Source organism: Berghia stephanieae, chromosome 10 (genome assembly GCF_034508935.2).
Source record: "Berghia stephanieae isolate SIO BIC M18660-M18661 chromosome 10, UCSD_Bste_1.3, whole genome shotgun sequence".
Taxonomy (NCBI): domain Eukaryota; kingdom Metazoa; phylum Mollusca; class Gastropoda; order Nudibranchia; family Aeolidiidae; genus Berghia; species Berghia stephanieae.
Window position 1 is genome coordinate 11,927,376 of NC_088369.1, and position 27,880 is coordinate 11,955,255.

Below are 27,880 nucleotides of genomic sequence, written 5' to 3' on the forward strand. Positions count from 1 at the left end.
CAACCCACTAGGCAGTGCAAAAAACAAATAATGACGTCAAGAGGTCAGTCTTTTTTGGGTTTTAGTGTCAGGCTATAACATAAAGATGCCTACGGTTATACCATACAGTCTGGCTGGCGTCTGACGTCAGCAGCAACCCAGATATAAATCTCCCAAATCATCTCGGGTTTACCGTATGGAGCTTGATTAACTCACTCAACCCTAACTCCGACGATATCCGTATTTTACCCGTGTTACTTTTACCTCTGTTATAGCTGTTCTTGTCCCATGCCTATTTATTACATTTTTTCTGAGACAAATTCTAGACGTAGTATCAAAGCTAATATTTTCAATTTTTGCATGTTAATTGTAGTTGAATAAAACTATCTATGCATATGCTCATTTCTAATACATTTTTCCCAATTTTGAAAAGAAGCAAATATCTCTAGGATTGAGTGAGTTAACTTTACTGTCGATTATAAATAAATTGTTTCTTTGTACATCTAGTCCAGTCTAGTTCCAGAATCGACGTCAATCAATCGATCCTTCATTATCACAAATTCCTTGTTTTGTTTTGCCTAAATAAACAGATTATCATTCATTAATTGACCAGGCAGTTCATAACTGTCGTACTATAGAAAAACAAGTATTTTTTTAAAATGGTCATAAACATAAAAACTCCCCCTTCAAATATCGATCGATTTAAATGACCATCATCTTGACAATAGCTCTGGATCATCGCGAGGTCCTCTATGACGTCCCATGTTTGAGAATTGTTTGCCACCAAGATGAGGGCCGTTTAAATCGGTCGATATAATTTGAAGGACGATTTTTCTGGGCAAATTTTTAAATATGTGTTGTTGATTTTTTTTCTTCTACAGAGTAAGACAGTTAATTGGTTGAGCTAAATAGAACATGGAAATTCGGTGATGTCAAGGGTAATGCGCTTATAGCTTCAGATGTCTGTCGGTCTGTCTGATGGAAATTTACCATGTCCATCGTTGTGTGAACTTGTAAATGGTGATGTTCGAAGCTCGAAGAAATAAATAAATAAATAACAATGTGAAATCTTCAATCTTCAATCTAATATACGAAAACAGATAAAATGGAAGTTTCGGGTTTACCCTTTATCAACAAAACAGGATGAATTTAAATAACAATGTGAAATTGAATGTAAGATTCAATTTAATATACGAAAACAGACAAAAATGGAAGTTTCGGGTTTACCCTTTATCAACAAAACAGGATGAATATAAATAACAATGTGAAATTGAATGTAAGCTTCAATTAATATACGAAAACAGATAAAAATGGAAGTTTCGGGTTTACCCTTTATCAACAAAACAGGATGAATATAAATAACAATGTGAAATTGAATGTAAGATTCAATTTAATATACGAAAACAGATAAAAATGGAAGTTTCGGTCTTCCCCTTTATCAAAAAAAAAAACAGGATGAATGAAACACTACGGACGAATTAACGACGCCACAACCACATTATCTCATTCGTCTGTAGTGTTTTCATTCATCTTGTTCTGTTGATAAAGGGGAAACCTGACTTTGTGTGAACTTTGTGAACTGATTATCGGTTTGGGGGAAAAGCCAAGAGAAAAATAATTTTTGATTTTATTTCTCAAAGCTGATTGGTGAGTTTTTACGGATTTCTTTTGGAAAATTCTCACCTTGGGAGATTTATCTATTTATAATTTTGTATAACTTTGTCACGTTTCAATAAAACTATTTTACCTATTCAGAGAGAAAGGTGGCCAAGTGGTGGAGGGGGGAAACATTGCAATGTAACTCTCGACGGTCCGGGTTCGAACCCAGCGTCCGGAAACTTGCGGGGTTCATTTGTTTTGTTTGTTTGTGTTTGTTTTGTTTTTTTGTTTTGTTTTTTTTTTTTTGGGGGGGGGGGTGGTTGTTGGTTTGTTTTGTTGGTGGTTTTCTGGGGGGGGGGGGTGTGTGTGTGTTGTTTTTTGGGGGGGTTTTTTTGTTTTTGTTTTTTTTTTTGTTTTTTGTTGGGTTTTTTTTTTGTTGGTTTTTTTTTTTTGGGGGGGGGGGCGGGGTTGGGTTGGGGGGAGGTTGGGATGGGGGGGGGAGGGGGTTGGAGTGGGGGGAGGGGGGTTTCACCTTGGGCAAGATTATTATGTCCCACTTTGCTCACTTGAACAACATGGATAGCAGGAAGCAGAAATCGATCTGTCAAACCTTCCTCTGATCCGGTTCAAAACTCATTTTAAGTGCGTATTCAGTCCTCCAGAGAATAGACAATGAATGGATTATATATAGAATCATAAGGCATCATTACTATTCTAGCTGTAGCAGGATGTATAGTCAGATTATTATGAATACAGGGGCATAAAAGAGCGAGGGTGGGTTATTTTTATCGATGACCAACATATTATATTTAGGCTAGAAAATAAAATTCCATCACTCCTAAATCAGAAGATCAATACGCTTCAACAGTCGTAACGTCACTTCCCCCTCGTAATGACGCATTGGTAACTTTTGTAACTGGCTCTAAACTATCGGAACAATGGCGGACGCACTTATGAAATATTTCTCCGATGAGCATAAAAGCGTATCCAGAGGGGAAAAAAAAACATTATAAATCTGATCATGTTTTGACTTTTACACATTCTGATCATAAGACATGAAAAGTTCTAGCCAGCATGAAGAATAAAATGTAGCGATTTTCTTTGTTTAGAACCACGATGGCCGCCGTTGCTGGGCGACGTGACATCAGACTATTGACTCCAATTCCACGAGGGATAAATTATCCAGTCTTCCGGAGGACTGTTTTCACACTTCCAAGGAGATCGGATCCAGAACTTTTTTTTAAATATTAAAATTGAGCTTTTATATAGCGCAATATCCACTAAACGTGCTCAAAGCTCTTTACAACAGCAACAGTAACATTAAACATGACGCCTGTTAAACGGTATTACAATTTTTTTCGAACAGAGACAACACTGTTGACGGCCAGGTTACTCATCTTACACCTGAGCACGGTGAGAAAATGTGAGTAAAGAGCCTTTTCAAATGACTCCTCTATGCGCCGAATGAGGCTCGAACCCAGGACCTTCAGAACACATACCCGCAGTATTTTGACATCCCTCTATTGTTCCGTATTAATTCCCTATTGTTAACATCAGTTTGGTAGATGATGTCTGTTTCCTTATGACATGCTGAAAAAATAACGATAAGTATTGAAATAATTGTAAGCTTTAATTTATTAGACGAAGACCGATACTGTGGACGTTTCGAGTTTCGCCTTTATCAACAAAACAGGATGGATGAACCACTACAGACGAAATGAGATATGTGATAATGGCGTTGTTAAGGTGAATAAACCATTATTTATTCACCTTAACAACGCCATTATCACATATAATCTCAATCGTCTGTAATGTTTCATTCATCCTGTTTTGTTGATAAAGGGGAAACCCGAAACGTCCACATTATCTGTTTCCGTTTATTAAATTGAAGATAACATTCAATATCACATTGTTATGTAGATAATTTAGGTTTTGGAGCTTCGAGCAGCAATATTTACATTACTAATAAATAAGTGTGAAAAAGTGCACACACAAACAGCAACAATTCTATTAAACGGAAGAACTGAAAACCACAACACCGTGAAGACAAAACAATGTTATTCTTATTGATCATCTAGCCACAAAGAAACATTGTTATGGTTCTAAGTAATGATAAAACTAGTATGCGGGAGTAAAGGGAAATAAACAACACCCTTGACCTTGGGGTTGACCTTTAGGGCATCGATCGATGCACCGGGATATTGCCGATGTGGCCGTAGAGAGAAAGAAATGATATATATATATATAATAATAATAATAATAATAATGATAATAATTACAGATTACCCTATGCTATTTCCATCCATCCCTACCGCTGCTAATTTTAGGGAACAGGAGGGTCGTTTCTGAAATTGGAGTCAGCGAGCTTTGAGGACCACGTAGACTGCCTGTAATTTGCATATTAATAACGATATGTCATGACTTCCAATCGATCTATGCTTTAGGACAAGGTACGTAATCGACCCCTGACTGAAACCAACTTGAACCGTGTGACCTTTATTTCAACTTTAACCAGTTTACGTAACTGCCGTGTTCTAGGAAACACGTTAGGCTATTTATAGATTTGCGGAGGCCTACATACATCTCCAGTATTCTTTGTTTTTTATAATGTTCTAGTAGGGGGTTTGGGAAGGAGGAAACTCTTTTTTTTTTTATCAATTTTTTTTTTTTTTTTTTGCTTCGTACCCGAAAGGTACCGAGTGCGATCACCCGCCGCTGCGCTGTGTGGCCTTGAGCAAATCACCTAGCCCTAGTTCAATTTGCGGTGCTGCACTGCGGCTGACCCCTGGGTTATTCCAGTCTTCTCTTGAAAAATACTCTAGAGACAAATTTCCCATATGGGATGAATAAAGGGAATTTTATTTATTTATTTATTTATTTATTTATTTATTTATTTATTTATTTATTTATTTATTTATTTTCATTTAATATAATCTCACTGAAGTGGCCTGAGAAAATCAGTTCGATGGTTATTTGAAGGGTCGTATATTTTAGAGACATCTTTCTAGTAGGGGTTTGTTTGGAAAAGACGATAGCTGAAAATAGCCAAGAACCTAATTCGACCTTTGACCCGTTCACTGTCGTACTCTGGAAAAAAGACGTATTCAAAAAAATAAAAGGCCAAAGACTCGTCCTTCAAACATCGATCTATGTGGTCGTGTGGTATGACACTCGCTTTCGAATCGGAAGTTCCTGGGTTCGAGCCTCGCTCGGCGCAAAGTTGAGTCCTTGGAAAAGGATCCTTACTCACATACTCTCACCGTACTCAGTACCTGGCGTTAACAGCGTTGTCTCTGTCAGAAAAAAAAATATTGTAATATCGCCTAACAGGCGTCATGTCACGTCCTACATGTTAAGTGTTGCTGTTGGCTCGTGGCCCCTTGTAAAGGGCTTTGAGAACGATTAGTGGATATTGCACTATATAAAAGCTCTTTTTTTTAATGACCCTCATTTTGTCAAATACTCTCAAACCTGGGGATTTAAGGAAGACTTCGCGGGGTCGCAAATTTGCGAGTTTTTACCAAGATGAGGGTCATTTAAATCGGTCGATATTTGAAGGACAAGTTTTTTGCCAAAATTTTAAAGATGTGATGGTTTGGAGTTTTTTTTCAGAGTACCCCAGTTAACTGGTTTAACCCTCTCCTTACCAGCCATTGTCAGGATTTTCCCCAAAACGTCACACCCAACTAACACAAAATATATCTTTTATCACTCAAACACAATAGCAGTAAAGTACAATACATAATTTCTTTAGCAAAACATGCTCTACAAGACACTGTTCATTTTCTTTAGATTTTATGATGTACAAAAGAAATTTGAATCAGAAAAATGTTGGTTGTATCGTAACGAATGTGACGATTTTCCTGTAGTTGGTAAGGAGAGGGTTAAATGACTTCTCACCGTTATAATTATAGGATACTAGATTGACCAATACCGACGTGTACATATATGCAGGTCTGACATCCGAACTCGCTTATGGGCCTAGTTTAGCATTGAACTCAAACCCCTTTTCAGCCACTAAACAAATTAAAATTAAAATTATGTCCTTCCGTCATCGAATCATATGATATCGCCGCCTAGGCATTCCACGAAGGAATATAGATAATGCAGCAAACAAGATGTCTGATGGCAACAGGAATCATCCATGTTGTCCAAGTGAGAAAATTGTGGGTTAATAGGTTAAAAAAACAAACAAACGAAAGCGTCTAGAACAAAGGTCACAGTTCAGTGCAATGCCTTAACTATTTGGCCACTCCCCCCCCCCCCCCCCCCCCACTATACAAAAACAAACAAAAAAATAAAGAAAACATATGTACATGTACATCACATAAACTCTAATCAAACGACAGAAAATTACAATTTGACTCGTCCAGTCAACTGACACGATCTCGAAGTGACATTTTAAACATGTTTGGACGGTAAGATTTCATTTCCGGTATCGATCAATTCAAACGGCTATGTGGTCTAGTGGTATGACACTCGCTTTCAGACCGAAAGGTTCTGGGTTCGAGCTTCGCTCGGCGCATAGTTGAGTCCTTGGAAAAGGCTCTTTATTCTCGTTCTCTCACCGTACACAAGTGTAAAATGAGTACCTTGCCGTTTACAGCGAAAAAATATTGTAATATCGTCTAACAGACGGCATGGTCCGTCCTACATGTTAAGTGCTGTTGTTGTTGTTGTTGTTGTTGGCCAGGGACCCCTTGTGTCCCTGACCAACATCCAAAACAGACATGTAGAACGAGACATGACGCCTGTTAGGCGATAATATGTTTTTCCGACAGATACAACGCTGTTCACGGCCAGGTTCTTATTTTACATCTGAGTACGGCGAGAAAATTTGAGTAAAGAATCTTTTTCGAGGACTCAAATATGCGCCGAGCGAGGCTCGAACCCAGGATCTTCCAATCCAAAAGCGAGTGTCATACCACTAGACCACATAGCCGCTCTCATTATTATATTTCAAAATTCACATTTCGGGGTACTATTCATCCCAATATTTAACCGTTCTGAAGAGGTGGGTCGCAATTCGGCTTGGGATTTTGTAGAAAACAAACGTCCTTGTCCTTTCTATGGCCGACGAAGAGTACTATATTATATCCGAAACAAACGTGAGCAGGGAATATTTAGACCTACCAGCAAGCACTTTGTACACCATTTAACCCCAGGGTTAAATCCTAGTGGGAATACAGATTATTAAAAGCTACGAGAGCATTGCTTCTCATTATTATTGTAACTCACAATGGGTTTCTTCGTGTATTCGTAAGCCTCTCATTTACAATTTCGTTGCCTTATTCGGATTACTAGTTGGAATGGCCAGCTATTTTTTTTATATAGCGCAATATCCACTAAATGTGCTCAAAGCGCTTTACAAGGTGTCCCTGGTCAACAGCAACATTTAACATGTAGGACGAGACATGCCGCCTGTTAGGCGATATTACAATTTTTCGGACAAAGACAACGCTGTTAACGTACCAGGTACTCATTTTACGCCTGAGAACGGTGAGAGAATGTGAGTAAAGAGTCTTTTCCAAGGACTCAACTATGCGCCGAGCGATGCTCGAACCCAGGATCGTCCGATCCGAAAGCGAGTGTCATACCACTAGACCACATAGCCGCACACATAGTTTTGCCTAATGAATGTCAGCAAAGCTGCCGTTGATTGTACGTAGTGTTGTAAATGAGGTTTTAGAGTTTTTGCCAAAGTGAGGGTCATATAAATCGATCGATATATTTTGAAGGACGAGTTTCTGGCCAGATTTTAAAATATGGGGGTTTTCGGAGTACGATAGCATAGTGTGTACAATACGTCATTACTTCTGCACTGTTTCGATGTTTCCCAACAAATATTATGTCAGAACACGATTCGGAGGATTTGTCAAAACAGGATTCAGCGGAGTTTTCAGAAAACAAAAGGGTGCAAAGAAGAGCTGCCCGTTTCGTTTTTGTTTTTTTTTTTTTGGAAATTTTGACAGAAGACACACCGTTGTAACCAAGCTTACATTAACAATTTTCCAAAAATACATCACAGTGATTGTTCATTTATTTTGTATCCCAGCAAATCCACTAAAAAGTGTTTGGCAAGTTTACTGAATCATATGTTGACATACCCTCTGTTCTAACAAATCAACTCTGGAAGAACAAAGACAACAGGCTAAGGCAACCACGATATACCGTTCAATACATAAGTTGTTTGAAGTTCCGGTCCACGACCTTGAACATTCATCAACAAGGGGGAAAAAAACAGAGTATACGATTAAAGATTCCAAATCCCACGCTCAAGAGTGCAATGTCATGCGCAGTCTTTTTTTTTTAATACATCAACGATTAGAATTTGGAATAGCCTGAAAACCTTAAACAGTTCAGAGATAAAATTGTTTCTGTGCTACATCCTAACGTCAATATGCACACCAAAGTCTACGACAATACACCCTAGGTGGTTTGCAGATGTGCAGAATGAAGAAGGATGAGAAGAAGAAGAAGAAGAAGAAGAAGAAGAAGAAGAAGAAGAAGAAGAAGAAGAAGAAGATGATGATGATGATGATGATGATGAAGAAGAGAAAAACTTGAGCTTTTTATATAGCCCAATGTCCACTAAACGTACTCAAACCGCTTTACAGAGGGTCCCTGACCAATAGCAACATATAGGACGAGACGTGACTCCTGTTTGGCGATATTACATTTTTTTCCGACAGAGACAACGCTGTTAACGATCAGGTACTCATTTTACTTCTGAGTACGGTGAAAGAATGTGAGTAAAGAGCAAATTTCAATGACGCAACTATGCACCGAGCGAGCCTCGAACCCTGTATCTTTCGATCCGAAAGCAAGTGCCATACATCAAGACCACATCACTGCAGAGTGAGAAACAAAAGAAGATGAAGAAGAGTGGATATGTCAAACATGATTCAGTCTAGTTGTCAGAACAGTGAGAATATGTCAAAACATGATTCGGTGGATTTGTCAGAAAAGTGAGAATATGTCAAAACATGATTCGGTGGATTTGTCAGAACAATGGATAAGTCAGAATATGATTCAGTGGAGTTTTCAAAACATGGTTCAGTGAAGTTGCCAGAACGGTGGATATGTCGAAACATGATTCAGGTAGTGGATTTGATAGAACAGAAGGTATGTCAAAACGTGATTCAGTGGAGTTTTCAAAACACGATTCAGTGGATGTGTCAGAACAATGGATATGTCAAAACATGATTCAGTGGATTTGTTAGAACAGTGCATAAGTCAGAATATGATTCAATGGAGTTGTCATAACAGTGGATTTGTACAAACATGATTCAGTGGAGTTGTTAAAAAGTGGATATGCCAAAACATGATTTGGTGTATTTGTCAGAACAATGGATAAGTCAGAATATGATTCAGTGAAGTTTTCAAAACATGATTCAGTGGAATTGCCAAAACAGTGGCTATTTCAAAACCATGATTCAGTGGATTTGATAGAACAGCAGATATATCAAAACAGGATTCGGCGGATGTATTAGAACAATGGAAAATGTCAAAACGTGATTCAGTGGATTTGTTAGAACAATGGAAATGTCAAAACACGATTCAGTGGATTTGTTACAACAGAGGATATGTCAACACATGATTCAGAAAATTTGCCAGACACTTTTAAGTGGATTTGCTGGGATACAAAATAAATGAACAACACGATGATGTATTTTTGGCAAATTGTTAATGATTGGTGTCGTGGTGGTGGTTTTTGCTTGTGATGGCGGCGGCAGTGGTTATGATGATGATGGTGATGATAATGATGATGACGACGACGACGACGATGATGACGATGATGACGATGATGATGATGATGATAATGATGACGACCACGACGACGACGATGATGGTGATAATGATGATGGTGATGATGATGATGATGATGATGATGATGATGATGATGATGATGATGATGATGATGATGATCATGATCATCATCATCATCATCATCATGATGATATTATCATGATGATCATGATGCTAACAAAGACGACGATCACTTGTTACAACAACTAAGTTGGTCAGGAAGAGCAACGCCCGTAAACAATGGATGTTCAAACGAGAGCGATTACCCTAATGACGAGCAGGTTTAGCATCGTAGTTTACTTTGTCACGGCCATCAACAACACTGATGATCTTTTATTCTGTTCTGTAATTGCCTATATCGGCCCTTATCCTCTCCCTCAACCCTCTCGAAACCTCATGCTGACATCAGCACCGCACAAAACCCATCCATCCATCCATCCATCCATCCATTCATTGATTTATTCATTCATTCATTCAAAATAGATGCCAATCTCACGAAAGCTGCAGCATCTAACCGCCTCCCTTCGTTGCCAATTCTTCTTTGTCGCCGATACAAGAATACTACGTCGCGCCTTCAAGAGATTCCACGTCACCGTAACGTGACAAAGAGTCATTGGTAGCCACATAGGTAGCTGCAGGGATCAATGATCTGTTTGCCCTATTCGCGATTCCCTTTATCCTTTGATGCATTTTCCCCCTATAAACTTGATTTCATTTCCATTATCCTACTCGGTTCCAATCAACGGAAGTCGCGTCTTTTTGTTAGCAACTGTAACTGAATCCAAATGGCTCGACAGGAACTTTGTTTTGTTTTGTTTTGTTTTTTTGTCCGCAGGATTTCGTTCATTTTTCGCATTATTTTAGTGGGTTCCGATGGCTCAGCTGATAGAGCACTCACTTCACTTCACACGCAAAGGGACCGAGATTGATCCTAGGTGCTGTCGAGGTTTGTTTTTTTTACCCCCCCCCCCCCACCCCCCCCCCCCCCCCCCCCCCCCGCTCACCGGGCCACCCAGCAGTGAATGGGTAGTTGAGTCCGTTAGATCTGTTGGAAAACTGCTTTGCAATAGACTAGCGTCCTATCCAAAGGATAGCGAGCAATTTTTATTGCCTGTTTACGCTTTAGCAACCTGGGTAACTCAGGCTCCATGGGCCTATGGCACTGATGGGTTAATCATTATTCTACTTTGCTGTCTTATTGTTATCAAATGATGCGATGGGTTTAGGTAGAATTATCACCTTTCTGTCCACCGGATCAATCGTACCATCATAAATACTTATTTAATGTTGATTGAAGCTCGTCGTTTGGGTAAAAATTCACAACACGCCATTCGGATAGAGATAGAACGAAGTTGACGTCACTCAGGTCTTTGTTATTGATTTTTGCCATCCATGTTTATGAGTAATTCTCACTAAACTGTATTAACCAGACTATAAACGTTTATGGTTGCACATAGTTTTGTGTGTTGGTCCGTTATACTTCCGGATGGCCATGTTTTGAGTTTCTTAGCGAACAGTGTGAAAATAACAACTCTCACAGGTAAACGACATTTCAAGAGACTTTAGTGCGGCTATGTGGTCTTGTGGTATGACACTGGCTTTCGGATCGAAAGGTCTTCAGTTCAAGCCTCGCTCGGCGCTTAGTTGAGTCCTTGGAAAAGGCTCTTTACTCTGTCTGGGTAGTGTCTAAAAATAATTTTCAACATATTTTGTTCTATAAAAATAAAAACAGTGAATCTATTAAAGAAAGCTGACTGCACTAACATTGAAAGCTAAATAAAAAGAAGATGGTGCAGACTGGGTCAAGTGGCCAGAACGGAAAAAGTGTCACTTCCAAAGACAGCCCTGTAATAGACAGCAAGTGCAAAGAGAAAGAGGGGTAGACCCAAAGAAACATGGCGAAGGACCATAGAAAAAATATATAAAAGGAAGCAGGCCTGTCCTGGAATACAGCCACCGCAAAAGCGGCCGACCGCAAAAAAAAAAAATGGAGATGTCTGGTGGATGTCCTATGTGGCTATAGGCCGGAAGAGGATTAAGTAGACTTGCATTAGTTTTTTTGTGCAACAGAAAGCGGGATAACTCCGGATCCATGGTACTTATTATTACGAAGGGCGACAACTTTGTCAATCACATTCGCCGTTAATATATTTTCTAAATGCACCAAAAATTGCGAATATCTTTTTCATCGATACATTCATTTATTTACCTATTAATTTACCTTTTATTTATATATTTGAGTTCATATCCATAGATATTGGACATTTAGGAACTGTTGAAATCAGAAAACCACATCAGCATTTTCATCATTCACAGATTTAGGTCATCACCATCGATACGTTCATTTATATACCTGTTTATTTACCCTTATATTTATATATTAAATTTAATTTCATATCCACTTGCCCATAGATACTGGCCATTTTGAACTGCTGTTGAAATCAGAAACCCCCATTAGCATTTTCATCGTTCACAGATTTAGGTCATCATCAACTTTACCAATCACATTCGCCATTGATATATTTTCAAATGCAAAAAAAAATAAAATATCTATTTCATCGATACATTCATGTATTTACCTATTTATTTAACTTTTATTTAAATATTTATTTTCATTTCATATCCATTTGCCCATAGATACTGGCCATTTTGAACTGCCGTTGAAATCAGAAACCCCCATCAGCATTTTCATCGTTCACCGAATTAGGTCCTCATCACCATGGATGACAAGATAACAACACTGGAGGCTGTCGTGGTATGTAAGATACACGTAGCATTCTCGCCTACTACTATATCTATGTTGTTGGGTTGTTTTGGTTTTTTCTTTTGTCCAAATTGTCATCATTATCGTACGTACGTCATCATCCAACTTTTTATCGTTCTCTCCCCTCTCTCTTTCTTTCTTTATCTCTCTTTTTCTTTCTGTCTTTTCCTTTCTCCCCCTCCCTCCCCACCCCCACTCTCTCTCTCTCTCTCTCTCTCGCTATCTCTCTCGCTATCTCTCTATCTCGCTATCTCTCTCTCTCGCTATCTCTCTATCTATCTATCTGTCTGTCTGTCTATCTATCTATCTATCTATCTATCTATCTATCTTTGGTATCACCAGGTTTAAAACTAAACTTTTCAAATCGTTCAGGATTTTGTTGTATACCTCCTCCTCCTCCTTCTCCTCCTCCTCCTCCTCCTCCTCCTCCTCCTCCTCCATCTCTTCCTCCTTCTCCTCCTCATCCTGGTCCTCCTCCTCTTCATTCTCCTCCTCTACCTCCTCCTCCTTCTTCTTCTCCTCCTCCTTCCCCTCTTACCCTTTTTCTCCTCCTCCTCCTCCTCCTCCTCCTCCTCCTCCTTTTCCTCCTCCTCGTCCCCTCCTCCTCCATCTCCTCCTCCTTCTACTCATTCTACTCCTCCTTTCTCTCCTCCTCCTACTCCTCTTCCCCCTCCTCCTTCTACTCCTCATCCTCCTCCTCTTCATCCTCCACCTCCTCTTTTTCTTCTTCTTCTTCTTCCTTTTCCTTCCCCCTTTCATTCCAGTCAACCAAAGTCTAGACTTCAAACTAACAGTTCAAGAACGTGAAAAGAATAACAACTAGTCTATAATTTCAGTATACTCAGCTTGGATTTATTTTCAATCAAAGCAGGAGAGAAAATGTTTACCAAATAAGGGAGTAAATTATTCATGTCACGGCAATTCGTGTTGACTCCGGGCTACCTTTAGAGAGAAGGGGAGGGGGGGTGGGGGGGGGGGGGGAAGGGAGGTAGGTAAAAGGAAAGCCTCCGCGTCATAGCGGTCTTTAACACTTTATAATCCGGGTTTGACTTTACTCTCAGTATCATTAGCGTTTCTTCTCTTTGAGGGGGAGGGGGGGGGGGGGGGGGTCTCGAAAGCTCAGTTGTTAGAGCTCTCGTTTCACGCGCAATGGAACTCTTGATAAATCTCGGGTGCAGTCGAGCTTTTTATATGGCGCCCTTTCGTTTTTTTTGTTGTTTTTTTCCTCCGTTGATCAAGAAACTTAGTTAACCCCTATTCCTTACTTTGCGGTGCGACACTGCGTCTTTTTACTCTCTCCATACCAGCCATTTTCAGGATTTTCCCCAAAACTTCACACCCAACTAACACAAAAATAGATTTTTTATCACTCAAACATAATAGCAGGAAAATTCTTGCGATACAAAATTTCTGTAGCAAAACATATCCTACAACACACTGTTCATTTTCTTTAAATTTTATGACGTACAAGAGAAATTTGAACAAGAAGAATGCTGGCTGTATCGTAACGAATGTGACGATTTTCCTATAGTTGAAGAGGTAGACCCTTTTTAAAAATCCTCTCAGGAAAGGGAAATTTATTTTATGTTACTGTTTTGTTTTTTTGTTTTTTTGAGTATTTTTTTTCCTTAGATCTGGCGAAAGAAAAAGATAATGAGAGGCGGCAGAAGCCATCATCTAATATTGTCTTTGACTTTTTTAAAATATTGCGTAGAAATTCGGTCAATATAATTTTCTGATTGCTTTTCATCCCAAGACAGTATTATGATATTACTGGGAAAGAAAACTACCGCAAATCATTATTGATCTCTCATTGCTTGTCTTTAGGGGTTCCTATAGGTCAGTTGGTAGAACACTCGTCTTCCAAGCAACGGGGACGGAAACGGTCCCGATACACGTGTAAACGAAAATAAGAGTACGGGGATGATGGGGGGGGGGGAAACACAGTTGTCCATTTTTTAAAAATGTTTAATTCCCCTTGAGTGATGCCGGGTGTCTAATCATTTCCTCTATAAAAGAACAGCGAAACAGAAAACTACAAGCCTACCACTTTAATGGTTGTAATTGATTCGCTATTCTATTTATAGAGGAATGGTTCAGACCCCTGGACACCTATCAAGGTAAGCTACACACACACATACACACACACACACACACACACACATTTCAAAAATGGACATCCGTGGTCTTTCCCTGTATTCTTCAAATGTTTTTCTGACCCTCTGTCCACGCCACAGTCATTGAGTAGCTGGGTCTGTTCGATATGGTGGAAAGTACTTTCTAATTGTTTCAATCAAATTATATTATCACCCGCTGTTTAACCAGTAAATTCGCGCACTCTGGAAAACACTTATTTAAAATGATGGCCAGAGAGCACGTCCTTCAAATATCAATCGATTTAAATTGTAGCAGCGTATGTCTACATCTGGTTTCATTCATTCATTCATTAGTTGTGGCTTGAGTTTTACTGTCAGGATGCCCTTCTTGAGCAAACACTCCCCATTTATCCAGGCTTGTGACCGGCCTCATTAGGTGCTGGCTTGCACCCCGTGAAGGACTGGGTAAGGTAAAGGACGATATAAAAGAACTGGACCTGGTGGAAGATGATACTCTCTCTGAACCGAGATGCATGGAGATGTGGCATTCATTATGGAAGAAGAAGAAGAAGAAGAAGAAGAAGAAGAAGAAGAAGAAGAAGAAGAAGAAGAAGAAGAAGAAGAAGAAGAAGAAGAAGAAGAAGAAGAAGAAGAAGAAGAAGAAGAAAGAAGAGGAAGAGAAGAAGAAGAAGAAGAAGAAGAAGAAGAAGAAGAAGAAGAAGAAGAAGAAGAAGAAGAAGAAGAAGAAGCGTGTGGCCACATCTCCACACTGGAAATCTCCAGCCAGTCTTTAAATTCGTCACCACAGTTGAGGACAGCCTCCAAATCTCCCACCAATCTCGTTACAGGGCAGTCTAGGATCATGTGGTCCGCTGTCTCTGGCGTTCGCTGAAAGTGAGAACAGTAGGCTGACTCCCTCAGACCCCATCGATGCATGTTTGCAGAAGTCCTGCCGTGGCCTGTCCGTAGTCGGTTTGAGCCGATCCACTGTTATTTTCGATTGCCATTCCTGAAGCCAGGCATAAATTCCGTTGGGTCTTTGATTACCCCGGTCATGGTATTTGTCCAATATTCCCTTCAGGCTTCCCCAGTATCGAAGTTTTTTTCAGCTCTGAGTGGTATAAAGGCTTAAATGGCCCTCATCTTGGCAAAAACTGGGATTTTAATCAATTATGTTTTTAATTGATAATAAAATTCCCTTTATCCATCGCATAGGGGAAAGTCTATTCTAAGGGTCTATGCCTTCTACTCTACCGCTTCCCAAATCCTTGGAAGTGCGTATATAGAAGGAAGATTAATAATGAATAGGCTACATGTTGAATCATAAGGTGGCATAACTAGTTTAGTAGCAGAATGAAAAGGCACATTCTTAAGATTATGGGACGTAAAAGAGCGAGAATGGATAATCTTTATTGACAATCAATATTTATTTAGACTAGAAATTAAGATGCCAGAAGATTCAAATTGCACAAGGTATTGTTAATCCAATCCTTCTGAACAATGGGTTTACATTTCCAATGGGATTGGAACAAGGGGTGTTTTTGTTTGTTTTTTTTGTTGTTTGTTGTTGTTTTGTTTTTGTTTTTTTTTTTGGGGGGGGGGGGTTGGGGGAATATTTTTTGTTTGTTTGTTTTTTGTTTTTGTTTTTGTTTGTTTTGTTTGGGGGTTTTTTGTGCTTTTTGTTTGTTTTTGTTTTTGTTGCTCGTGGAATCTACATCTGTTCTTTTTTTTAAACCATTTCCCCTTTGTACTTTTTCTCGTGTGCTTTCAATTGTAAATCTATAATGTGTTTTACTATCTACTTTTCTTCCTGTTTACTGGCGCTAAAATAACCTAAATGTGTCACAAGCGTCGTAAAACCCTTAAAAGCAAACAAAAAACAAGCAACGAAATAAATTGCATGATTTCTTACCAGATCGAATTTAATTTTCATCCTCACGTTTCATGTTTTCTCCTGGCTATAATTTCAACCTCCAGGATCTGGTTCATCCAGAACTAATACCGTTTTGGGACATTAGGCCACCAATACGGGTTTTTGTCCGTATATGACAGTTTTGTCCTGGCCCTTGACTGGGAGTCGTTGGCTAAGAGGGTTGTATATTGTTAGTTTCGGGAGGTGATATTTTTTTCAATGTAAATCATTTCTCAGTTATGTAATGTTTTTTTTGTTGATTTTTTTGTTTGTTTGTTGTTTTTTTTTATTTTGTTTTTGTTTTGTTTTTTTGTTTTTTTGTTTGTTTGTTTTTTGTTTTTTTTTTTGGGGGGGGGGGTTCTTTTTTTTTTTTTTTTTTTGAATATTGTTCGTGAACAATTTGAGTGTAGTCCTCTTAATGGGATCGAGTGCTTATGTTTGGATGAGACTTTTAGGTGATCTCAAACTAAATACACTGAGAGTGTGCTCTTGGAATCTTCATCTGTTCTATATTTAAACCACTTCCAAATGCCTTACTTTTTCTTGCGTGCTTTCAATTGTATATCTATAATTATTTTGACTATCCCATTTCCTATTTACTGGCGCTGAAATGACGCAAAAGCCTTAATTAAAAGCAAACAAAAACAAGCAATAATGTAAATTATACTATTTATCCACCAGAATAAACTTATAATTATTAACCTCACGTTTCACATTTATTCTCGTGGCTGCAATTTCAATTCGCACGACCTGGTTCCTCTAGACACAACATCGCTTGGAGACGTAGGTCATAATATAATATACAATTCTTACACTCTTGCTTTTTGGAATTCCGGACGTGTCCCCAACCGCTGCACGAGCTTGCGAGTACGCGTTGGGAACAAAGTTCGAATTCCAAAACGTAAGAGTGTAAGACATAATTTTTTCTACCCCTCAATCGATTCCTATAAATTTCGTCATCTTTGAATAAAAGACATCTTCAAAAGCATCTTTAAATAATAGGTACTTCTTTTTTAAAGAATCACATTTTTAGTGAAATTTAACGATATATATAATATGACTACACATTTTATTATTGTTATTATTATTATTATTATTATTATTATTATTATTATTATTATTATTATTATTATATTATTATTATTATTATTATTTTATTATTATTATTATTATTATTATTATTATTATTATTATTATTATTATTATTATTATTATTATTGAAAACATATCATTAAGCGTTACTATTTCGGGATTGGGGTAGAATATAAGGGGTTATTCTATTCCTGTATGGCCGTGTTTATTTCCATCTGTTTTAAAAAGTTAACTACCGTACTCTGGAAAAAAAACGTATTTAAAAATTTGGCCAGAAAACTCATCCTTCAAATATCGATCGATTTAAATCACCACACATCTTGATACATGTTTTCAAACCTGGGACTTCCCATTTAAGAGTTGTTGTTGTTTTTTGTTTTGTTTTTTTGCCTGGTATAGGGGTCATTTAAATCGATCGATATTTAAAATTTGTAGGACGGATTTTCTGGGCAAAATTTAAAAATACGAGATTTTCCAGAGAAAGGCAGTTAAATGGTTAAACGGATGTGACGTAATACAGAAGACTTGGACCTATTTGATCTTAGACATAGACCACGCAATTTGAACTCAGACATAGAACGTAATTGTGATTTGAATACGATATTTGGGGTCGTTGACATTTACTTCAGAGTCCATTGGCTGCTGTAGATTTGTGTGGGTTGAAACATGGGTGGAATGAATGATAAAAATAATTTCACAACAGTCGGAAGGGATTTTTGTTTATGGGAATGAATTTTTAATCAATTATATTCGACTCACTGAGATTTCCAGATAGGAAAAGTAATAACCGTTTAAATGTGATTGTGAAATCATGCAATTGAATGTAAATAATATATTATTATGATATGATATGAAGGTTTTTAAAAAGTTCTGTTTATGTTGAATAAGAAATCATTTTTATTCATTTACTTCTTCATCGTCTAAGCTTTATTATTATTATTATATTATTATTATTATTATTTATTATTATTATTATTATTATTATTATTAGTAGTAGTAGTAGTAGTAGTAGTAGTAGTAGTAGTAGTAGAGTAGTAGTAGTAGCAGTCAGTAGTAGTAGTAGTAGTAGTAGTATAGTATAGTAGTAGTAGTAGTAGTAGTAGTAGTAGTAGTAGTAGTAGTAGTAGTAGTAGTATTGTTCTTGTTGTTATTATCATTTTTCTTTCATCATCATCATCATCATCATCATCATCATCATCATCATCATCATCATCATCATCAGCAGCAGCAGCAGCAGCAGCAGCAGCATCATCATCATCATCATCATCATCATCATCATCATCATCATCATCATCTCATCATCATCATCATCATCATACATCATCATTATTCATCAACATATTTATTATATTATCATTTATTATTATTATATTATCATTATTATATTATCATTATTATTATTATTATTATTATTATTATTATTATTATTATCATTATTATTATCATTATTATTATTATTATTATTATTATCATTATTATTATCATATTTATTATTATATTATATTATTATATTATTATTATTATTACTATTATCATTATTACTATTATCATTATTATCATTATTATTATTATCATATTATTATTATATATTATTATTATTATTAATTATTAATTTTATTAATATTAATATTATTTTATTAATTTATATTATTTGATAGTAATGGTAACAAAACTGAATTCAATGTGTTTTTAACTTAAAAACCCGAAGTTCCATACATTTTGCTAAGCCTCGTAACGCATGTGTTATATTTATTTTTACTAGAATAGGGAACAACAGTGAGATGTCAGAATGCTGGTTCCAATCTCATTTGAAGTGTAAAATTACTCTTTCAGAGGACTGGTTACATACATTGTGTAAATGTGTTCTTCTGATTTCAGAGTGATGACATTTTATTTTCTAGTCTAAATAAAGCATCATCATCATTGCCTTTTTCACCCTGCGTCAGGGTATAGGCCACAGACAAACAGTTTCCATCCTTCTCTATCATCATCATCATTGCCTTTTTCACCCTGCGTCAGGGTATAGGCCACAGACAAACAGTTTCCATCCTTCTCTATCCTGAGCTAACTTTTTAATCTCATTCCATGTCTTACCACTTCTCTGTATATCAGCTTCTTTAATTCTTCTCCATATTCCTCGTGGCCTTCCCCTTGATCTTCTGCCCTAAATAAATGCTGGTGGTAAAAAAATCATCCATCCTCACTCTTTTACGCTCCGTTAAGTCTGCCAAAATACTCTGCTACTAAATTAATTGGCCACCTTATGATTCAATATGTAACTTATTCATTATTAGTCATCCGAAGAGCTGGTTACTTACAGACTTCCAAGGACTTTAGAACCGGAAAAATAGAAGGCGTGACGTCACGACTTAAATGCTCTATTATTATAATAATCTTTTAGCATCTAATTCACCCCCGATATAATACCGTGTTAAGACGGTGGGCCATATGTGACCCATCGTCTCAAAACGGTATTGTGTCGGAATGAACCGAATGCTACAAAGCCAAAATTGATGCTAAACTGGAGAAAAACTTAAATTATTAGTATTGGTACCCTGAAATATCATAATATCCATTCTCCTCAATAAAACATGTAAACACAACCCAAGTCTGCTATTTCTGGTTATAAATTCCATTTTCAGCATCTCAATCATCCCGACTTTATACCGTTTTGAGGCGTAGGGTTACATATTATTTAAAGTAAAAATAAGTGTTCTCGCCTAAATGAAAACAAAGCCATTTCCTTTGTCGGGTTTAATCAATACGGTTATTATCGCTTGGTTTTCATTTCAATTTAGTTATTAATATTAATCTTATTAATCCAAAAATTAAATTAAACGTTTTGTCTGTTGAAACTGGGTCGATGACCGGGATAAGAGTAAGAGTAATAAAAATAACAAGGATAATATTATTGTTTTGAATTTTCAATCGTTGCGGAAGTGACGCAAATATTTTGAATGAGATTAATGTAACGGTAATGTTTTAAACAAAAATGAATATAACAGCTTTAAAAAAAAAAAAAGAACAAAATACCAATCAAGGAACGTTTCGGGCTCAAAACCCTTCTTCAGCCAACAATAAAAAACAATAAAGACATAAATACATTACTAACTTCAAGATAGACGAAACAGATAGAGGAAAAAATATATAATAGAATATATTATTATATTTATTATATTTATTTATATATTATATATAATATATATATATATCTGTCATCTATCTGGAATTTGGTAATGTATTAATGTCTTTATTGGTTTTTTGTTGTTGTTGGCTGAAGAAGGGTTTTGAGCCCAAAACGTTCCTTGATTGGTATTTTGTTCTTTTTTTTTTTTTTTTTTTTTTTTTGGAAGCTGTTCTATTCATTTTTGTCTATTACTTTTTACAGTCCACATCTTCTAGCAGCTTTGTATCACTTTAACGTAAATGTTTGTGGTGTGTGTGTAGTCATGACGTGCTTACCACGTGATTGTGTAATGCATTAAGACGTGTACGCACGTTTTTTTTTTTTTTTGTGCGTCTGTATTATGGTCTAAGTGGTATGACACTCGCCTCAGGATTGTAAGGTCTTAGGTTCGAGTCCCGCTCTGAACGCCGCATAGTTGACTCCTTGGAAAAGGCTCTTTACTCATATTCTCGTAACGTGCTCAAGTATGAAATGAGCACCTGGCGTTAACAGCGCTGTCTCTGTCGGTTATTTTCTAATATTATCGCCTAATTAACATCATGTCTCTGTCTACATGATAAGGGTTACTGTTGGCCAAAAGCCCCTTGTAAAGTGCTTTGAGCACGTTTAGTGGATATTGCGCTACTATATAAAAGCTCAAGTTACAGAGTTTAAACGGGAATGTCAGATAGCCAAAGTTCCAGGTGGCCAATTTCAACTTCAAAAGTGGCCAAATTGAATCTCACGTGCCCGAACACGACATAAACGTTGACCCATATTTTTCAGTTTTAATCATTAAAAAAACGTCTAGACTAGGAATAATCTTCTTATTATATTTTCTAAAAATTAATGTATTAATTTGAAAAATAAATGGAAATTGAACGTTAAAAATAGAAACATGATATGATTCTCCTTATGGCCAAATCTGGTCAGTTTTTGGCAGGCACGTGGCCATCTGGCAGCACTGGTTTAAACCCGTCCAATCACAGTTGTAGTTATTCAGAGCCATTAAGCCCATGGAGCCGGTGTTTATCCCGGTTTCTACAGCGTGAAACGGACAATAGCAATTGCTTGCTACTCTTTGGATAGGACGCTAGTCTATCACAAAGTACTTTCCGCCAAATCTAACAGACTCAGCTACCCAATTAATCCTAGGTGGACAGGGGGGGGGGAGTCAGAAAAAAATATCGACTGCACCCGGGATCGATCTCGGTCGCTTTGCGTCTGAAGCGAGTGCTCTACCAACTGAGCTATTGGGACCCCCAGGCATCACAGTGTGGGCTGTAATTCCCACTATGTTTTATGTTTTCAATGTTCCTTTTCCTGACGAAGGGTTTTTTCCCCGAGACGTCCATTGTTTGCAATGTTCCCACCCGAAGCCGTTTGATAGCCACTGTAAATGGTCAACAATATATTTAAATTATTGAACGAACATTGTATTCTCGTTGTTATTTTCCTTGGATAAGTAATGCTATATAGGAAAAAATAAAAGTGTTAAAGATGCACTGTTATAATAAATTGCGAGAGTAATTCTTTAGCAGGTGTCATTTATATGGATCTTAGCTACCTGTATGCCAATTTTCACGCTTTCAATCCCAATGTGCACGGTTTTAGCCCAATGTCCCCTAATACAACGAATATGAAGAAAATATATATATTTACTCAGTTGTTTCCCTTGTTTAATATAGCTGAAATAGGGAAAATTTAAGGCCTTAAACCCAAACATTATGCATGATCAATTGCCAGAGTGGTTCTATAGCAGATGGGGTTTTTAATGGGTCTTGGTAACTAACCTGTATGTAAATGCCCATGCTTTCAACCCGAATTTGCACGGTTTTAGCCTAATTCCCTCTACTATTAGCACCTTTGCCAATGCGATGTGCACACTAAATTAAGCGCATCCAGGCGGTGACCCATTAAGGGTAATCGTCTCGGCAGCAGCTGCTTCTAATGGTGCTCACACTACTATATTATGACGATCGATCCAGGATTGCAAATTCCATATCGCACTCATGCACCGTCGCAAACTCGTCCGGAAGCTTCGTCATAACGTACCGTTCTTACTTACTTACTTATCCGAACCAGCGACCGCCTGAGCTCTAGCCCTTCGGTCTTGTGCCATGACGTAGAAGTTAGACGTCTTTTGTAGTTGTTCCATGTGACTATAAAGTGTGTTACTGATGCTTGGATTTGGTGGGAGGAATGTGCATCTCAGGTCTTCAAGAGGTTGACATTCAAGCAAGTGGTGAACAACGTACCGTTCAACTAGATCCTCTCGGTTCCGGGCTCGTTACCACAACGGTACATGTTGGACAGGTGGCAAATACCCGCTGATGTAGTAAGCACGCTATCGTCTTGGCAGCAGCCTCTTATGGTTCTCACACTACTATGTTATGACGATCGACCCAATCAGCAAAGTCTGGTCCGCATTCGTGCACCGTCGCAAACCCACCGGGTAGCATCGTCACAACACACCGTTCGACTAGATGCTCTGCCGTCTCAGGTTCTTGCCCACAGCGGGTACATATTGGACAGGTAGAAAGACCCCACCGATGAAGCGCACTTGCCGTTAGGCAGCTCCTCGACCGAAGCCGATTCGCAGCCACCCAATATCTCCTCTTACTGGTATCAAAGCCTGGCAACTTCTCACCAAGCTTAGAGGAGTGTACGTCCCCGCCCTCGTGGATCTTTACCTTGCAGCTGGTGAGGGGGCTTGAGCCACACGGGAGGGCAAAGGTGTAAATCCCGGTTGACCGTCACGAGACCATCCCGGGTATCGAGCCAACGAGCCACATGAGCTGCTCGCCCCGGTGTGTGACTAAATTTGATCCAACCCGGTGCCCGAATAGAAGCCGCTATCCCAGGAGCCACACTACTTCGATATCGTCTTGGCATCAATCTACCTTTTCGGGAGGTGAGCAAGGGTTTTTTGACTTCCTTGTGATCATACATTGTGTTGGGATGGGCTGGGAATCGAACTCGGTACAGTCTGAGTACGAGCCAAAAGACCATACAAAAGACCAGTAGATTGCATTCTCAAATCTCAAATGTTATATTTTAATTTATTTTAAAAATTTTTATCCTCAGGCTCAATTGCAGAATGAAGTCGAAGAACTCAAGGTAAATATATCGTATTATATGGATGATAATATTTGTTTCAATATTCAAAAAAATAAGTTGTGTTGTTGTTGTTGTTGTTGTTGTTGTTGTTGTTGTTGTTCTTCTTCTTCTTGTAAAGTATGTTTTAATTTGACTTTTAGACAGCAGGTCTATCTATATATCTATCAATCTATCTATATCTTTCTCCTTTTCACTCTCATTCACTTACAAACCCACACACACACAAGACACACGCACACACACACACACACACACACATAATATTGTTTTGAGTCGATCGGCACGTAATATTAGCCTATAAATAGTGTGCGCTTGCCAACGGGAAATATAACGGACCACCACACAAAACTATACCTAATAAGTCTGTAACTTTGACCGTTTATATAGTCTAGCAAATTAATGCAGTTTAGTGAGAAGTAGATACCCATAAACATGGATGGCAACAAACAATAACAAAGACGTATGTGACGTCAACTTCATTTTATCTAAAGATAGTATGCGCTTGTCTAAGAAACTCATAACATTGCCATCCGGAAGTATAACTGGACCAAGACACAAACCTATGTGTAACCTTGAACATTTATAGTCCGGTTAATACAGTTTAGTGAGAAGTACCCATAAACCTGGATGTCAATAAACAATAACAAAGACGTATGTGACGTCAACTTCATTTTATCTAAAGATAGTATGCGCTTGTCTAAGAAACTCATAACATTGCCATCCGGAAGTATAACTGACCAAGACACAAACCTATGTGTAACCTTGAACATTTATAGTCCGGTTAATACAGTTTAGTGAGAAGTACCCATAAACCTGGATGGCAACAAACAATAACAAAGACACGTGTGACGTCAACTTCATTCTATCTACAGGGTGGAGACCGTGCCTCGTCTGAGACCGAGATGGGGATGTCTGATCAGAGAGAAGGGCTGTATGCAAAATATAAGGAGCTACGACAAAAAGTGGAGAAAATAGTGAGTATTAATTTGTGGTTAAGATATTCAAATTTCCATAACTCTCTCCCTCTCTCTCTCTCTCTCTCTCTCTCTCTCTCTCTTCTCTCTCTCTCTCTCTCTCTCTTTCTTTCTCTCTCTCTCTTTTCTTTCTTTCTTTCTCTCTCTCCCTCTCTTTCTCTCTCTCTCTCTCTCTCTTTCTTTCTTTCCCTCCCTCCTCTCTCTCTCTTCTCTTCTCTTCTCTCTCTCTCTCTCTCTCTCTCTCTCCCCTCTCTCTCTCTCTCTCTCTCTCTCTCTCTCTCTCTCTTTCCAACCGGTGATGGTCATGTATTCTTTTATCGGAGAGTAAGTACTAAGAGCCTGTACTCTGTGGCACCGCTCGAGGACTCGAGGGGGTTTTCAACGACATTCATTTGTCAGGGGCATATATGGGTGGAGTGTTAATGTTATGATTAAAGAGAAACAGGAAGACAACCCCTTAACATCCATCATCATTTACATAATCTACAATATGCAACCCTTCGTGATAAACTGATATTATGTCGGAATGAAATAACATAGATATAAACACACACACATACATACACACACACACACACATATATATATATATATATATATATATATATATATATATATATATATTATTGTAATATTTACCACGATGTTTGAGTCAGTCTACATCGATGTTTCAGGCCTTTCAGCATCATTAGGACCATATATATATATATATATATATATATATATATATATATATATATATATATATACTAGTAAAATGCCCCCAATTTCGCGGGGGAAGAACTTTTTTCATTCAATATTGTACCCACCATCATTTAATTAGGGCAGATTGGTAAACAACGTTGTCTGTGTAACTGGGTACATCCTCTGCTGATTTTTCTGTTTGGCCCAACATAAAGTGTAAGGCACTATAGCCTCTGACCCATGACACAGCAACATACAGTTGTCCGTGTGTGAAAACAGGTTGTGGTAAGAAAATCAACTGCGAAAATAAACTGAAGTAATAGACATGAGCAGAGTTGAAAGACGATCCTGGGATCGAGACTTACCTTACAGTACAGTACTCTGGTAATCATGTTTTGATTGTTGATTGGTGAAACTGAGAGCTTGCCCATAATTCAAAACTAAGTAATATACACTGATCTATACTTACATGAAAGAAAATGGGTGTTTTGATCACTTTAATCCTGAGGTCAAATGAAAATCTGAAGCAGATGCAAACAGTATCAAGTATTCCATCATAATATTATGTCTACTTTTGGTTTGTTCGGGCTAGAAGCTAGACAGATACAATTGACAGTTTGCCGATAGCGTTTAACTAAATATTTCCCAGGGTAATAATTATCACATTGATGCCAAAAAAACGACAGTAATATTATTTGATGTTGTCAATCAGTGAAACTTATTCAAAATTTGTGCAAATCCGAATACCTTAATGTGATCAAGTGAATAATATCATTATGAATGCCACGATTTGCTGAAGAAAGCCAATCGGACAGCTCAGGAATTTCTGTACTTGATGTTTATACTGGACAGATAGAGTTGAGGGTGAAGTCATAAGTTAAACCTGGGTATTATCCACCCGAAACCATCACATTGAAAGCATCAAAGGGGCAATAACAATACTTGGTGTCATAAATAGGTGAAAACTGTTGAAAACTTAGTGTAGATCTGAAATCCTTAAAGTAATTAAGTGAATACATTATTTCGAATGCAACGATTTGCACACAAACGCCAAACTCACAACTTTTTACAGTGTTGGAATTTGTTGTTTTTGAGAGTGTTAGTGTCGTCGGTTCATATTTTATGATATCTGTTTGACTCAACGAACTTTCAAACTGACTTTAAATTATAAAAGGAAATCAAGTTATCTGTTTATCTATCTGTAAAAAATACATTTCTAATTTTCAAATCTTTCAGTAGAGTTGTGCGCCATATATTTTTTTTTTTTACTCAAATGGCACTATGTTCTCCATAAGGTTATATTTTTTAAAGAAAGGATATATATTATTATATATATATATATATATATATATATATATATATATATATATATATATATATATATATATATATATTCACTCACGTATTTTTAAGCCAAAACAAAAGTTGGGGATAAAAAGATGCATTTTGTAATGAAATGGTCGGAATCGCAAGCACACACACACACACACACACACACACACACACACACACAAAGACTCACACATACACTGAAACCCATAAATAACTCATAACTCCAAACGCCCACTGTAAAACAGAATCTACAATTAGTTACATTTCAAAGTAATATTATTAGGATCTTTTTGGATTATGGATTACGATTTTGTGATATAATATTGTGTCGACAGCTTTGCATTTTTCTTATTTCCTCTCTTCTGTTTTCGTTGTTTTTGTTTGTTTTTGTTTTGTTTTTATTCTATTTTGAATTATTTTTATTTCTGTTTTCGTTGAGAGGGGAATGGAGCGGAGTCGATTTAGTTTGTCTTTTGTTGTTGGCAAAGGGTTACCGCCCCTTCCCGTTAAACTCAAACCGTTACAGAAACGCAGACAGACAAACCAAATCCTTTCTTTTTAGCTTGGGCGACCGAAGAGTTTCTGGAATGACAGAATTTAGGAAGGACAACAATATACAGAGAAGTGGTAAGACCTGGAATGAGATAAAAGAAAGTTAGCTCGGGATAGAGAAGGATGGAAACTGTTTGTCTGTGGCCTATACCCTGACCCAGGGTGAAAAAGGCAATGATGATGATGATTGTTGTTTTGTTTTTTAAAAATAATAATTGCCTTTATTTCTGTCCCGGGAAAGAGAGAATATCTTGATGACGCAAGGATTACATAATGATATATTATTGTAGGACAACAAAACAAGAATAGGCATGTTGTGTTCCTTATTTAAGGTTGTCAGACGTGATAAAAAAAAGTCTTGAGACAAGGATTATTCCATGACACAATGTTGGAAACCGTTGCTGCAGTCGTCTATAAATAGAAATAAAATGGACTGTGACGCTCAATTCAAATTGATATTATTGGGACACAAATGGCATGACAGACTACGCTTTCTGATTAGACGGTTGTCCAAAATTAAGCGATTTACTCATCTATAAATAGAAATAAAATGGAGAGTGACCCTCAATTCAAATTAATATTGGGACAATAAGCGGCATGCCAGACTATGTTTTCTGATTAGACGGTTGTCCCAATTAAGCGATTTACCCATCTATAAATAGAAATAAAATGGAGGGTGACACTCAATTCAAATTAATATTGGGACACTAAGCGGCAAGACAGACTATGTTTTCTGATTAGGCGGTTGTCCCAATTACTTATCGTCGAAAACTTAATTCTCTCTCTCTCTCTCTCTCTCTC

General features: G+C 37.5%; 1 protein-coding gene across 2 annotated transcripts in view; it reads left to right on the forward strand.

Annotated features, from left to right (window-relative positions):
- The first annotated feature begins 3,607 nt into the window (after positions 1-3,607).
- Positions 3,608-27,880, forward strand: part of LOC144980512 (uncharacterized) — a 245,036-nt gene continuing 220,763 nt past the window's right edge. For both annotated transcript variants that reach the window (XM_078928149.1, XM_078928150.1), the window contains exons 1-4: positions 3,608-4,028; positions 12,025-12,142; positions 23,505-23,537; positions 24,410-24,511. In XM_078928149.1, coding sequence (XP_078784275.1) covers positions 12,107-12,142; positions 23,505-23,537; positions 24,410-24,511 — 171 coding nt within the window. In that variant the 5' untranslated portion in view covers positions 3,608-4,028; positions 12,025-12,106. The remainder of the gene's footprint in view (positions 4,029-12,024; positions 12,143-23,504; positions 23,538-24,409; positions 24,512-27,880) is intronic.